Consider the following 14,503-nt stretch of genomic DNA (forward strand, 5'->3'; position numbering starts at 1 on the left):
ATGTAATTGCTGATGTAGAAAAATGTGTTTTTAAAGAAAAAACGGGAAACCTTCGGAGTATCAGCTGTCGTATGGGGATATTTTACACATCTCCTCTATGGGATAGAGAATGACAACTCTGCTTTTGATGTCAAACCTACTAGAGAGACAGTGTTGGGGCTATTTCTGGCAGATTTCTAGGACAGAGGTGTTGCTGCAATTTGCATATTGTTTATGAAATATGTATTTGGTCTTGAAATAGCCTGCTTGTTAAGCTCACCACAATGTGTTAGTTCACCTAAGAGGTGTCTGTTTTACTGTTTCTTAAATATGACTGAAGTTTTCTTATTATTTAAAAAGCTTTAGCTGTAAACAATGTGTAGGTGTTTAGGGATGACAGTTTGTTCGCATCTCCCGAACATTCTTGTATAACTTAAATTTTTGAAAGGCTACTTCTCTCCATATGATAAGAGAGCTTTTTCATGAAAAACAAGATCCTGGGATCTTTGTGTCTTCAGGAAAAAGAGCACTACTTCCTCCAACATACAACCCTTTCCAAATGATAGATTAAATGAGAAAAGTTTGCCTGCAACTGGTAATTATATAATTGAACTAAAAGAAAACAAGATGAATAACTATTGGTTGTCAAGCCTGGAGATAGTTCTGGGAGAAATGGGTTTATCACTGGGAGGTTGTTACATGATTTCAGGTGGGATGAACTGGTGGGTTTTCAGTTATAAAATTTTTAAATTCACACACATCTACGTAGTCTACTCCTACTGTTGGGTTTACCAAATTACATATTTGGGTTTATACTCACAAGATCAGTAAGTACCTGCTATGTGCCCCATCCTACCTTAAATGCTTCATATGTTTTCATTCATTTTCTCCTCAAAAAATCCTGGGTGGTAGACGCTATCATTGTCCTTGCTTTTCAAATGGGGAAACCGAGGCACAGAGGCGTTAATAACTCAAGGTCACACAGCTGCCAGATAGGATTTTATCTTATCTGCAAAGTTCTTTTTGTAAAGAAGACGTATGATTGTATGGTTTACTTATTCTCATTTTTACTTTTTATTTAAGGATAAATGATGAAAATATTTCCCTTGAAGTATAAGAACCCCTGATTGTGGAAGTGCTGCACAAGCACCTTGAACTAGAAAGTGAGGAAAAGTATGAAAGAAAACATCTGGCTGACTCAAGTTTGAAGACCAACCATATCCACCAGAAGAGCCAGGATGGATCTGCATCAAAGCACTACCATCACGTTCCTTGAGAAATGGGGTTTGGATGAGTCACCGTCTGGCTGCAGGAGACATTATAATATCAGGAAAAAACTGAAATTAATTAGAATCTTAGGCCTTTTCATGGGCCTGATGGCCGTTAGCACTGTCTCGTTTTCAACCAGTGCCTTTTCTGAGATAGAAACACAGAGCACAGGAGGAGCCAATAGTGTAAGTGGCCCTAGGATAGTACAAGGTTACCGTCAAAGAACTCTCTTAGATTTAAATGACAAGATTTGGGATTATACTCCACAGCCCCCTCTTCCTCAGGAAGACAAATCTGAGAATAATACAGAGCATGCCCAGGGAGACTACCCAAGAGACATCTTTTCCCTCGAGGATCGAAGAAAAGGCGCCATCATTCTCCATGTCATTGGAATGATCTACATGTTCATAGCATTAGCCATCGTCTGTGATGAGTTCTTTGTCCCTTCTTTGACTGTCATCACCGAAAAACTGGGCATCTCTGACGATGTTGCTGGAGCCACTTTTATGGCTGCCGGAGGCTCAGCCCCAGAACTTTTCACATCTCTCATAGGGGTATTTATTGCCCACAGCAACGTTGGCATAGGCACAATAGTGGGCTCAGCAGTGTTCAACATCCTCTTTGTTATTGGCATGTGTGCTCTGTTTTCTAGAGAAATCTTAAACCTGACGTGGTGGCCGCTCTTTCGGGATGTGTCCTTCTACATTGTTGACTTGATCATGCTGATCATTTTTTTCCTGGATAATGTTATTATGTGGTGGGAAAGCTTGCTTCTATTAACAGCTTATTTTAGCTATGTGGTATTCATGAAGTTCAACGTCCAAGTAGAAAGATGGGTGAAACAAGTGATAAACCGCAATAAAGTCGTCAAAGTGACCGCACCAGAGGCCCAAGCAAAGGTTGGTGGTGGTGGTTGTTTATTTAATATTCTTCTTGACCGTTGTCTGTTTAATGTTCTTCTTGATCATAGTTCTGAATTCTGATATTTTTGAGATCTGCAGCTTTATATACATATATATAAAATGATGTTTTGGGCTCTAGTGGATAGCAGATTGTATCCTGAAGTTCTTTGATAGCCAGACTGACATGACAGTGGAAAAAACAATTTAGGGATATTCCTGTAGTTGTTTACTAAGTCTCCGAGCTTCTTGTTTCTGACTAAGGCATATGTAAATATAGGTTGCATAAGCGTCCCAGAACAGCCTCAGCAGTTAGTTGTCTCTTATTTTCTGAATGTAGGCATAATGCTTTGGGGAGCAATTTAATTTTCATGTGAAAGTATGTATGTACTTAGCAAATTAGGGGCCTTTTTCTTTTTTTTAAGTGTGTGCATCACAATTATCAAGAATCATCTCTTTAAAGATTTTTAGGGAAGAAAGTTTATTCATGTCACCAGAGCTATACCTTTAAATAAGCAGCCTGGGGCCCAGCAGAACTGGCCGTGGCCGTTACTCTGGACTCACACGATTTTGCTTCAGATCGCTGGCTTAGGAACTGATCTGGGTCCATGGGAAACAGAGTCACTGAGCAAGCCCTGCTGCCTGCTTCTGTGGTGTGGTCATCCATTTTCCACACTGTAATACACAACACCCAAAATATTTTTACAGCAAGAGTTTGTGGTACGTCTAATGACCTAGTGACCATCCTGCCACTTAGGTGGGGGACAAATTGGTAAAGAGCTGAGAAAGCATTATTCTTCAAAAATGTAGACTAATATTTTTTAAATAATGGATAAGCAGCATCAATAAAATTTTATGTTAAGTGTCATCCTGCAATTCTGATTTCTATCCTGACATTGGAGTGTCATCTCTGAACGTGATTTTAAGCAGAAAACCAAAACACATATGCAGACTTTTCATATTAGGAGCTGGGGAACTTCTCATGTACGCTAAAAACAGATGTTTGAGTTGGGGATAGGATGTTTTTTTCCAGAAAGCAAATGAAAAAACGGTATTAATTTAGCTAAATGTACATCGTTCCTTTATAGTCAAGTTTGACGACCATCATTTTTGTAGCAGCCGTGAAATGGAAGTGAAGTACAGAAGAAAAAAATGCTGACAAAATTTCTGAAAATATTATATGCAAAAGAGAAATGTTTTATCCTACATTTCTTCAAACATTTCTCTCACTGTATACGTGTTAGAAACTCTAGTCAGAAAAAAAAAAATCATCTTGCGAAATACATGCATCACAAACAAGCATTCGGAGGTGATGACTAAATTCATATCCTGGGCATAAGGCAGGATCGTTATCGGAGCCTGTCTCCCTGCTCCACTTTGTAGCCAGAAGGATGATCCCCCAAACTCTCTCCTTAAGCCTGACTGCTAGTTGGAGTGGTTTGCATTCATAGTCTGTGTTTATTCCAACTAGAATGACCATCAAGGGAAAGACATACTCATTTTTCAAAAGCAAGGAAATGACTTGGTTTCTTATAAATATCCTGGGCGTATGAAGGGTAAAAATTCTTTGAGAGTACTCGGTACAGTACTTTTTTTGGTTAGTTACACCACAGTGGAACTTCATTAGTAGACACTGACTTGTCCCAAGATTATGTGACAACGTGTATAAAAAAGGAATTTGCAGAGCAACACAACAGTGTATGACGAGATTGCAGGGGATTTGGTAATCTGCTTTTAGAAGGTGAAAACTGGTTTCATGCATTTGGGAGATGACACCTTTCCTACAGTTTACAGGCCATGTTTAGTCAATTGTAATTCATTAAAGCAGCCCTGGCAATGTCTTTACCTGTTCAGTCAGGGGACTGCCTTGTCATCTTTATGATAACTTAAAAATCAGCAACTCAGGCTGATCTTTCGTAACAGTTGTTATGCATATTAACTTTGGGCAACACTTAGTATCATGCATTTCTTTATTTGGAAATTCTGGATTTGCCTAACGAAAAAAGAAAGCAGGTTATATTCATCACTATTTCTCTTGTTTCTGATTTTTCTGCAAGAATGCTCATTGTTTTATTTTCCTTTTAGCACCAGTTTTAATTTATTCCACTTAATCATTATTGATTCTCGTGGTATTTAATAATTAAAACGAACTACAAGTCATCATGGCGGTAGGAAGTTGGTTTTTTGTTTTTTTATGTCTGTGTTATCTGATTTTCCTCAAAAATTCTAGAACACGGTCATACATTTTTAGATGGAACAGTGCATAATGATATGGGATTTCCTTCTGGAAATTTCACCCGGCCAATTTCACTTTCGAATCACGGCTGGAAAATAAATTTTTCTCGGCAGCTACAGCCTTGTCATATGCCTGATTTCAGAATGTCATGGTGGTTTCACTCCCCGACTACTGGCCATAAAGTGATCCGAAGAGGAGTGGGTTTTAGAGTGTGGTTGTCAGGTTCTCTGGTCTGCAAGGCTGGTTTTTGGCTGTGTCCCCCATCTTTCCTACAGAAGTCAGTGCTTTTCACATCATCAGAACACTCAGCAAAAAGACTCCAAGCAAATGTGGCCCTCAGTGGAATCTTCGTAGAGAGGAATGTGCGGTACAGGAACTTAGGGAGCAAAATGCTAAGCGTGCATTTTATGCAGTCACCTTATTGTCTTATTTGCAGGGTTCTGGGGCATGAGAGTTTGAGAAAGTGGTGAAACACATTTTAGATTTTCTCTGACAAATCATCAAATGGTTCTTGCTAAAATATTATCAACTCTGCTGGGCTCTGGGCAGTGAAATATCTTTGAAACTACTCATACTCACCGACTTCATAGACAAGTTGAAAATCTTAATTTGGTTTCTTTAGTGATAATGTATGTCATAGGGAACTGTGAACAAGGAAAAATGTGAAAATTTTTTTCTTAGTTAAAATAGTAGTTTCTTTAATTGTTCTACCATGTGTGTGTTTCCTTGAGTGATACTATTGTCTTTAAAAAGTCGTATAGCACCATGACATAGTGGAGAATTCTAGGGCTCTGACTCAGGGAGGAAAGGGCTTTAATCCTGGTTCTGTAATAAGCCTGTGACCTCAGAGAAGTTACTGAAACCCTTTGAGCCTCAGTTCCCTAATTTGGAAAATGAGATAAAAATAACCTACTTCATAAGGTAATGGGGAAATTATTAAATGAAGAAATGAATGTTAAGCAACCAACATAGTCCTTGGCACATACAGGTTATTCAATAAATGTTAGTTCGCTTCCTTTTACCTTCCCTACTTAAATGAAAAGTGAATCAGAATAAATTATTTCAAATTCGAGAATTTCAAAATATTCTTTGAAGATTTGACCTACCCCAGTGAATCATTGTGTTAAGCAAGGCATTTTTCTCCTTGTTGCTGTTGTGTGTTGTCGAGTCAATTCTGACTCATGAGGCACATAATATTTGTTGTATTATAATTTTTAGAGGCTCCCATTCCCATACAGTGAATATATGCGTGCCAAATATCACCATAAACTCCAAAGAAACATCCAGATGCCTTCGGTTTCCTGAAATTTTATTGTATAGAATTTTGTTTGAAATAAGTAGCCTATAAGCTATGGTTTCTATGCCAAGCAGAAGTTTTTGTTTGAGTATTTTTACTTACAAATGATAGGTGCTCTCTTTTTAGAAACTTCTCCATAGCTGGTTAGGAATAAATTTGAATCTTGAGAGTGTGAAGCAGTGGACCCAGTGGACCCAGTGGACCCAGAGTAGAATCCTGACTCAGTGAAGCTTGTGCTATACACCTGGCCCTGTCGCTGCAGTGAGTTGATCTGTTACTGTGAGAAGCAGTCATTGGCCTAGAAAGCAGCTGTCCATGGTATTTAACTTCTTCTTAGACTTGCCTGGCATTGTAATCTGACAGCAGGTTGTCCCAGTTCTAATGAAGAATGTTCTAAATAAAGATGCTTAAAGCAGGATAGTTGAAGAGCCACATGACTTAGTAATTTAGGTGTGCCTTGCTTTATGTGGTTTATGTGTTTCTGAAAAGTCATTTGTAAACAAAATCTTTACAATTCAAATTGTTATTCATGAGAAAAAGCAGAATTGGAACAGTATTATAAATATTCCTCATTAAGTGTAGTACCTTCTTGTAAAGGTGCTAAATCATACGTAATTTTATAAATACAAATATTTAGCCCCAAGCTTACGTAAGGCAGACAGTTTGTTATAAAACTCAACCCCTGTGCCTCTCCAAACCTAATATGTTAATTAGTAAAGTTACTGTACAAATTAGTAAAATTAACATATGAACTTCAAGGAAGGTGAAATCGCCCTTGTAGTAAATAAAAGGATGCCATCATTTAATATATTTGGAAACTAGTTCCTTGTGTTTCTCAAAAGAAAGAAAACTTAGGCATTGAAATTCTTAAATGCCTAGATGCCTGTGAATGTAGGGTGTGTGTTTTTCTGGGGATACAACATGGTTACATCTTCTGCTTTGTTTCCCTCGATTTACATATGACGGCACCCAACAACTTATATTAAAAGTCTCTGGGTGGCAGAAATGGTTTGCACTCAACAACTAACCTAAAGATTGGTGGCTCGAACCCATCCAGCAGTAAGAAAGACCTGGAGATCTGCTTCCATAAAGATTACAGCCTAGAAAACCCTGTGGAGCAGTTCTACTCTGTAACACGTGGGGTTGCCATGAGTCGGAATCAACTTGACAGCATCAGATTTGGTTTTGATTTTGTTGTTGTCAGTTGCCATTGAGTTAATGCCAGCTCATGACGACCCCATGTGTGCAGCAGAGTAGAACTGCTACATGGAATTTTCAAGGTTGTGACCTTTTAGAAGCAGATTGCCAGGCACCTGTCTTCCAAGGCGTCTCTGGGTGAATCTGAGCCGCCAACCTTTTGGCTAGTGGTTAGTTGCTTAACCATTTGTGCCAACCTTAATCCTTTCGGTTGCTGTTAATGGCTTGATTCAGAGAGTGAACAAGGCATTTTGAGAGACCCAGGAGAGGCCAGAGGATTTTAATACACATAGTTCAGATTGCCCTTGCCTGTTCCCATTGCCCCTCTGGTTTCCCTAGCAAGAAACAACTTTGTGAATCCTTCTTGCCCTATAGCGAACCAGTATTCACCACATCTCTCTCTCTGTCTCTCTGTCTCTGGGTATGTCTCTGTCTCTGTCTTTCCTTTCCTCCCTCCCTCCCTCCCTCCTTCCTCTTTCTCTTCTGTCTTCCCTTCCTCCTCTGTTTGATACCGCCTCCCTCCCCTCTCCTTCCTCACTCCCTTCCTGCCTTTATACCAACGTAGAACCAGGGAATTCGTATTTTGACTTTAACAAGGAATGGGATTGTGTGTTAAACTGCTTTCAGGCAGTTGGGGAGACAACTGCATTCACAGTGTGGATCTGACTGGTTTAATTTTCCATCCATATATTTTCACCCTTCCTTTGTTTTAGGTAAATCTCTAGTAAACCAAATATAACTGTAGTTTATTTCGTTCAGTCTGACAGTCATTACCTTTTAACTAAAATATTTAGTTTGTTTATATTGATTGTGATTACTGTTGTATTTAGATTCTTTTTTATCATACCATTTAACGTTTTCCATTTGTTTTGATCTTTCTGTTTCTTTTTCATAATATTTTTCTTGCCCTTTTTGAGATCGATAATTTTTCTAACTCTTTTTTCTTTTAATAGTTTTTATACACTCTATTTCTGTTCTTTTATTGTTTACCCTAGAAATGTTAATGTATATGTTTCATTAATATTGTATAAAGTTAATTCATATTTTATACTCCAGTAAAAACCTAATGATCTTAGTACATTTTAAACTCAATGACCTCTTCCCCATTGTATTTTATTTTACGTCCAGGATTTAAGTCCTGCCTTGATGTTTTGTCGCTATGACTCAGAATTGACTCACCGGCAATGGATTTTGTTTTGGTTTTTTTTTTAATGTTTTGCAACAGTTTTATTGAGGTGTAATCTTGGATTTTTTTTTACCTCACAAATTAGACATTACTTGTGTCTCATTAATTAGGATCAGTTTTTTAGATTTATCCACATTTTTACCATTTACTCTTACCTTATTTCTTTTTGCTTATCAGATCTTCCTTCTGGAATTTTTTTTTTTTTCCTACTCCTGATGCACAATCTTTAGCAAAAATTTGTCCCTAATAAATACTCCTGAATTTAATTTGTTTAGAGATATATTTGTTTAGTGATGTATTTCACCTTTGTTTTTGAAAGATAGTTTTGATGGGTAGAAAATTATTTTCTCCTAACACTTTAAGAATAATATTCCACTGTGTCTGACTTCCATTTCTGCTATTCAGAAGACCACTGACAGTGTAATGTTGCTCCATTGTAAGAAATCTATCTTTTCTTTTTTACTACCTTTAAGGTTTTATCTTTCTTTTAGGAGTACACCATTTATCTTATGATATGTCTGTTTGTGACTTTCTCATTAGATATCCCCTGTTTGTGATTCTCTAGGCCTCCTGAGTTTGAGAATTAGTGTCTTCTGACAATTTTGCCCTTCTTCATCCTCCCTATAATCTCCTTCTAGACTTAGACATGTGTCGTACCATATCAACCTACCCCCTGTGTCTTTGAATTGCTCATCTTTTTCTCTCTGTGTTCCTCATTCTGGTCATTTCTTTATATCTGCCTTCCAGTTTTCTAATTTTCTCTAACCTGCTCTTAAACCCATTTGTTAAATTTCTGATTTTAACTATTGTATTTTGATTTCTAAAAATTCTATTCGGCTCTTTTCAAATCTTCCAGGTTAATTTTCATTGTTTCTTGTTCCTTTATCATACTTTTAATGCTTTATTTTATTTCTTTAAGCATATTAAATATACTAATTTTATATTTCATATCTAATAATTCTAGTATCAATATTCTTGTGAGCCTGGTTTTGTTGTCTTGTTATTTCTCAATCATGTGAGGCTGTTGTATATTTACTTTTTTTTTTTTTTAATTTTTGAATCTACATTCCTCAGAAATTTACTTGTGGGACTTTGCTGAGGCCTGGAATTAAAGTACATTCCTCCAGAGAGGTATATATTTGTTCATCAGTGCCAGGGAATGCCAGGGAGCATTCCCAACCTGGAACCATTCTAACCTAAATGTTTAGCTTTTTTTTTTTTTTTTTTCTACATAGGTGATGGAAATTCAAACTCCAAACTCACATGAATGTGAGCCCCTGGTTAGAAATTCTCCAGGGAGATTTTTTTCTCTTTTTCTGTACCACTCAAAACCAAGACCAAGATAGTCATGTCCCACTGTCTCTTTCGTTAGGCAAATCTTTTTGCTTATTTATGCACTAAGAGTGTCAACCCTTCAGGATTCCACTTACGCAGTGGGGGTGGTAGTTCTCTGAACTGATCTCCCCCGAATTCATGTCTCATGTTTGTAGCATCTAAAAACCTAGTCTCTCGAACACTGGGGAATGGTAGATACCTCCAAGGCAAAGCAATACAGACGCTTCTAGATTTCAGCCTTCTTGGTGTTCTGGGTTCTAAGAAATCCTTAATTTCTCACTAACATAGCTAGGTATTTTTTTTTAATATTAAAAATATAATATGTAACATGCTGGGTATAATATACCGAGAAGGGTTTCTCTGAATGTTTTCCATCAAGTTGCCAGAAATATATGTTTCAGAGTGTGGCTTTGGCAAAAGACAATGTATACAGCAAGGACCATGTAATTGTATACTTTCAGAATGCCTGACCATTGAAGGAAAGCTCCGCATCAACAAAAATCTTACCAACAGCAACTTTTTAGGTCAAATCAAATCTTAGAGGCAGTTCTAACAGGAAACTCCATGAAATCACTTTAAATTTCGATTTGCCTCTAAAATAATATTCTTTACTAAATACTAAAAGTAATCTATGTTCATTGTGCAAGATTATACAGATATATAAAAAGAACATTAAAAATAGTCTTTAATACCTCAGTTGCATCATCCAAAGATAGCTATGCACATTTTGGCATATATCCTCCCAGATTTATCATGTGCAAACACACACCACTACATATCTATATATGTAGTTAAATAAATTGGAATGATATTGAATATGTGCAATTTTAATGATGCTTTTTAACACTTACCGTATTAGGTATATATCCTATAAGTATTTTTAACTTGGCATATATGAGCATTTCCCCATGTCATTAAATGTTCTAAAATATTATTTACTGTTTAGTATTATCATAATAAGGAGCCCCAGTGGCACAGTGGTAAAGTGTTTGACTGCAAGCTGGAAGGTTGGTGATTTGAACCCACCAACCATTCTGTAGGAGAAAGATATGGCAATCTGCTTCTGTGAAGGTTTATAGCCTTGGAAACCCTATGCGTGGTTGTACTGTGTACTATAGGGTTGCTGTGAGTCAGAATCAACTCAGTGGCAACAGGTTTTTGTTTGTTTGTTTTTATTATCATAATAAAGAAAGCCATTTTTGTATTGTTAAGCACTCCAATATTTCTCTACTATAAAAATTGCTAAGGAGCCCTGGTAGCGCAGCATTTAAGGATTCAGCTGCTAACCAAAAGGATGATGGTTCAGACCCACCCAGTGGCTCAGCAGGAGAAAGACCTGGCAATCTGCTCCCATAAATATTACAGCCAAGAAAACCCTGTGAAGCAGTTCTAACTCCGTCACATGGGGTAGCTATGAGCTGAAATCAACTCAACGGCATCTAACAACAATATAAAAAATACTACGACAAATAGACTTACACATGATTTCGTGATTTCTCAGAAGTAGAAATTCTGCATCAAAGTTTATATGCTTTTTAAAGTTTCTACCACATTGCTACACACTTGGTAGAACTGAATAACCCATTGCCATCAAGTCGATTCCAACTCATGGAGACCCTATAGGACAGAGTAGAACTGCCCCCATAGGGTTTCCAAGGAGTAGCTGGTAGACTCAAACTACTGACCATTTGGTTAGCAGCCATAGCTCTTAACCACTACACCACCAGGGGTCTAAAAACCAAACGCATGGCCACTGAGTTGATTCCAACTCATAACAACCCTATAGGGCAGAGTAGAACTGCGTCAAAAGGTTTCCAAGGAGTGGCTGGTGGATTTGAACTGCCAACCTTTTTGGTTAGCAGCCAGGCTCTTAACCACTGCAGAACCAGGGCTCCATTTTTAATCTTTGTCAATTTCATAGGGGAAACCTGGCATTTCATTGTTTTAATTCGCATTTCTCTGATTAATTGGGAGGTTGAGCTTTGAAGAATATGTTTATTGAGAATTAAGTTTTTATTTTGTGGATTGCCAGTTTCTTGTGTCCTTTGCATCATTTTTAAAGTTCTCTGTGGTAACTCAAGCAAAAATCTCTAACAAATATATGCCAAGAATCACTAATTTCATCATTTATCCCTCCCCTCATTCTCACACCTAAATAAAGCCAAGCAGTTTTTGTGATTTTTTTTTTGTTGTTGTTCATTTGCTTTCTTTTAACGGATGGATTATTCTGAAGGAGGCTGCCTTGTGGCCGAGGAATTGGGAGATGAGGTTCTCAGTCCCTGTGCTCCCTGGCCACAGGGTCTTGGGGAGGTCTGCACCTCCCAAGGCTCTATTTCTCCATCTGACAACTGAGAGCATTGACCTAGATGACCTAACAGATTGATTTTAGCTTTTCATTTCTGTTCTCAGAAGCTCTAATATTCAATTTGCACAGTAATAATATTAAAATAGCAATCTAAAGCATTTCTCTTAAACAGAAGCCCAGATTCTAACCCTGCCCTTATCGCCAAACCTCCCTTGCCAAAACTGGCTCACTTGTAGTATGTTCACTCAAATGGTTTAACCGGCTTGACCCAGCAATAATTTTAGCTGAAGCGTGCTGTGGGAGGCAGCTCTACCAGAAAGACAGAGGAACAACTTGCATAGGAGAAAACTGTTTAAAGTTTACTGCAGGACACTGGGCCTGCTCAGCATTTGTGGCTTCTGGCATTGAAAACTCCCCTTGAAAGGTGACTGTGTGTCCCTGCAGTGCCAGTCTCTGCTGGGGATCAGCTCTGCCCCAAGTCTAGAGAACAGAGGGATCTGAAAACTGGGTATGTACTTCAAACCAGGCACTTCCTACAGCAAACCCTGTGATAGCTATCATCCCCTCCATCTACGGATCAGGAACCTGAGGATCAGAAAACATAGATGACTTGCCCAAGGCTCAAACAGAGTGGTTTTTAAACTACACTGCATTTGGGAGATCCCTGGGTGATGTAAGCAGTTTGTGGTAGGCTACTAACCTAAAGGTTGGCAGTTTGAAGTCACTCACCCAGCAGTGCCACTGAAGAAAGACCTGGCAATCTACTTCCATAAAGATTACAGCCAAGAAAACCCTATGGAGCAGTTCTACTCTGTAACACATGGGGTCGCCATGAGTCAGAATCAACTCAGCGGCAGTGGGTTTGGTTTTGGTTTTAAACTGCATTTGAACTTGAGTATGTCTGACTCAATGCCTGCTAGTTCTCTTACACCTTAGTGCTTCTCACAGGACAGCTGGGGACATAGGCAGTCCCTGGATTATGAACAAGTTCCATTCCTGAGCCTGTCTTTAATTTGAATTTGTATGTAAGTCAGAACGGTTAGGTGCAGTTCATATCTAACATCATTTAGTCAAATATGTATCTTAGTATACAGTATATAGTGTACCTTTCTATGCATAAAAATCATTAAAGAAACACTTCAGATACACTAAAATATCTTTAACTTAATACAGTAGTAATAATAATGTTTTGATGTGTGTTGCAAAGTAATGCCCATTTGTTATTACAAAATATTGTACGTGCCTCAGATTTTTAATAGACGTTATGGGGGTTGGTTCATAATGACAGGTTGTATGTAAGTCGGACATTTGTAACCCAGGGACTGCCAATAAAGATAAGGCAAGCCTCCAAATTAGATTCACATTTCATTTTAGGCTCCATTAAGTCAGTGGCTTTCAAATATTTTTGGCAATGACCTTACTCTAAGAAATGCATTTATCTCAACTCAGTATATACACACGTACCAGTGTGCACACATGTATATACGTGTTTACATATACATATAATAATAAAATCTAAGTGTGAAGCACTCTTACATTTCTTACATTTTCTAGTCTATTAAAAAATGCTGAGCTCAACTCTCTAAAGTAAATTCATGACCCACCAATAGGTTGTGACCTGAGTTTTAAAAAAATAATGTGTTAAGATATTTTTTTTTTCTCCTTCCTCCTCTTAGCAGGGCTGCCCTGTAAAGTTGTGCTAGTTGTTTACTGCACAAGGGCATCTGATCAAGGGGAAGAATAGGAGCAGAAATCCAGACATCCTTCTACTGAACAAACTGGGTGTCCTGATGTGAGACTATGGCTGCTCAGAGGAAGGGGTGCCTTTTCTTAATTTGACAAAGGTGCCATTTGGGCTGGTGATGGCCTTGATTCTAACTCCCAGCTTCTCCTTTTTATTGTCGACACTCTAGAGCTTCAGAGCCGTGGATCCACCAAACCAAAAAAACCGAACCCACTGCCATCAAGTTGATTCCAACTCATAGTGACCCTATAGGACAGAGTAGAGCTGCACCACAGAGTTTCCAAGGAGCGCCTGGTAGATTTGAACTGCTAACCTTCTGGTTAGCAGCTGTAGCACTTAACCACTACGCCACCAGGATTTCCAACCATGGATCCGCAGGGCCCATTAAATGCATGTAAATCCATGCTACTTTTCCTGGTTGGGTCTATCGCAGCCACTTGGAGCTGGATCCACACATCATTGCAGCCTCCTTCCCAAGAACACACACCTTCGTGTCCAGTCAGGTGCCTCTGGCCCCCTGACCAGTGTGGAAACCTAAGATCCCGGCACCCACCTGGCTGTGACATAGACTGATTGCGGGGTAAGGCAAGCTCAGATCACAACATGCTGTTCCTGCTGAGCATCCACTCATCACTGGTTCCTAATGAGCTTGTATCGGGTGGAAAAGAAACGTGGGTGAAGCAGGGAGGTTACGAAATCAGAGAAAAGCAGAACCTTGACAAGAAGGCCAAAGATGCGTTTCAATTAGGTTGGTTTCCTTTCTCTGAGGGACTGAATTTGAAAACCAAATGATGTGGATGCGGCTCTTGTGCTGGTAAAAACTGGTGGTTAGGAAAGGGCCTGGCCACCAGGCCGTATTTAATGCCATATTTGCAGCTTTAAAGGCTAGGCTCAGAATTGTGCATCGGCAGGAACCAAGACTGGAGAGACGGGGTCTTTTTCATCTCACTCACTGGCTGTGTAACCCTTGACCAAGCACTTCATCACAATGGTCTTTGAAAAAGAAGGGGCTATAGTTTATCTCCAAGGAGCCCTGGCAGCACAACGGTTAAGCGC

The 14,503-nt window shown here is 38.7% G+C and overlaps 1 protein-coding gene across 2 annotated transcripts in view; it reads left to right on the forward strand.

The window, feature by feature from the left end:
- The first annotated feature begins 1,217 nt into the window (after positions 1-1,217).
- The window catches only part of SLC24A2 (solute carrier family 24 member 2), a 280,639-nt gene continuing 267,353 nt past the window's right edge, over positions 1,218-14,503 (forward strand). For both annotated transcript variants that reach the window (XM_003407338.4, XM_003407339.4), the window contains exon 1: positions 1,218-2,147. In XM_003407338.4, the coding sequence (XP_003407386.1) occupies positions 1,218-2,147 (930 nt within the window). The remainder of the gene's footprint in view (positions 2,148-14,503) is intronic.

This window comes from Loxodonta africana, chromosome 9 (assembly GCF_030014295.1).
Source record: "Loxodonta africana isolate mLoxAfr1 chromosome 9, mLoxAfr1.hap2, whole genome shotgun sequence".
Lineage (NCBI taxonomy): Eukaryota > Metazoa > Chordata > Mammalia > Proboscidea > Elephantidae > Loxodonta > Loxodonta africana.